General features: G+C 47.3%; 1 protein-coding gene across 1 annotated transcript; it reads right to left on the reverse strand.

Annotated features, from left to right (window-relative positions):
- Positions 1-676: 676 nt before the first annotated feature.
- LOC142497390 (uncharacterized) lies at positions 677-1,114 on the reverse strand. The gene has a single exon (XM_075605159.1). The coding sequence runs from the start codon at positions 1,112-1,114 to the stop codon at positions 677-679; it is 438 nt and encodes a 145-aa protein (XP_075461274.1).
- Between the last annotated feature and the right edge of the window lie 509 nt (positions 1,115-1,623).

The following is a 1,623-nucleotide window of genomic DNA, read 5'->3' on the forward strand; positions in this document are numbered from 1 at the left end:
GCCATGGTGCCTGGCAGGACCTACCAACAGGCCTCCAGAACCTGTATGAAACAAGTTGCTGGTAACCTGTAGATTTGTGAGGTGACCCGTCAGGCCCACCGGGGACTCACGTGGCCCTGGGGTATTGTTCTCCTGGTGCCACGATGACCAGCGGTCCTGGAAGCATGACCCCATTCCATCACTTTCCTATGGAAGTTCGTGGGAGTGAACAGACATCCTTCTGGAAACTTGAGGCCTACAGGGATGTAACATTGAGCCCTGGTAATGTATGGTAAGGCGTCAAAGGTGTTGGCAGACAAAATACATGCGGGAGGAAGTAAAGTCTGTTGACGATCCTCTGCTGTGTCCTCGACCAGGAATTGTCTTGATAGTGCATCTGCCTTTACGTTTTTGGAACCAGGAATATATATATAAGAATGTTAAAACGGGTAAAAAATAGGGACCACCGTGCCTGTCGTGACCCCAAGCGACGCGCACCTTCAATGTAGAGTAGATTCTTGTGGTCAGTCAGGATAGTGACCGGTGTCTCAGTACCCTCGAGAAGGTGTCGCCATTCTTCTAAGGCCATCTTTATTGCGAGGAGTTCGCGGTTTCCTACATCGTAGTTTCTCTCCGCAGAGGAATTTTTTTTGGAAAAAAACGCACATCGATGTAGGCGGGTCTGCGGGTTTTTCCTCTAAGACAGTATTGCCCCAACTCCTACGTCGGAGGCGTCCACTTCCAGCGTGAAAGGTAACCCTGGATCTGGGTGTACCAAGATGGGAGCAGAAGAAAAGGCTTTCTTTAATTTTTCAAATGCTCTGGTGGCCTCGGGAGACCAGTGTGTTGGATCCGCCCCTTTTTGGGTTAAAGCTGTAATAGGTGCCACTATAGAGGAGAAGTTTTGAATAAACCGCAGATAGTAATTTGCGAACCCAAGAAATCTTTGCACGGCTTTAAGAGATATTGGACACGGCCAGTCCGTAAATGCTTTGACCTTGTGGGGATCCATGGTGAGTCCGGTGTCCGAAATAATGTAACCGAGGAAGGAGGTTAAAGACTGATGAAAGTGGCATTTCTCCAGTTTGGCAAAGAGCTTATTCTCCCGTAGCCTTTGAAGAAACTTGTTTAACATGTACTGGATGTTCCTGAATGTTTTGGGAGTAGATCAAAATGTCATCCAGGTACACGATTACATGTTGGTATAACAGGTCCCTGAAGATTTCATTAACGAAGTCTTGAAATACGGCTGGCGCATTGCAGAGACCAAACGGCATGACTAGGTACTTGTAGTGCCCATTGCGAGTATTTAAGGCCGTCTTCCACTCGTCACCCTGGCGAATCCTTACCAAGTTGTAGGCCCCTTGTAGATCCAACTTGGTAAAGATGTTGGCGCCCTGTAGCCTATTGAACAGTTTAGAGATTAACGGGAGAGATAACGATTTTTTACATTAATCTTGTTGAGGCCGCGATAGTCTATACAAGGACGGAGCGAGCCATCCTTCTTTTTTACAAAAAAGAAGCCTGCGCCAGCAGGTGAGGAAGATTTTCGAGTAAAACCCCTCTGAAGATTCTCCTGAATGTAGTCTTTCATAGCTTTAATCTCAGGCAGAGACAGTGGATAGGAGCCACCTTTAGGCGGAA

This window comes from Ascaphus truei, chromosome 1 (genome assembly GCF_040206685.1).
Source record: "Ascaphus truei isolate aAscTru1 chromosome 1, aAscTru1.hap1, whole genome shotgun sequence".
NCBI classification, from domain to species: Eukaryota; Metazoa; Chordata; class Amphibia; order Anura; family Ascaphidae; genus Ascaphus; species Ascaphus truei.

Coding starts and splice junctions, on each gene's coding strand:
- LOC142497390 (XM_075605159.1), bottom strand. CDS start 1,114: ATGTTAAACAAGTTTCTTCAAAGGCTACGGGAGAATAAGCTCTTTGCC.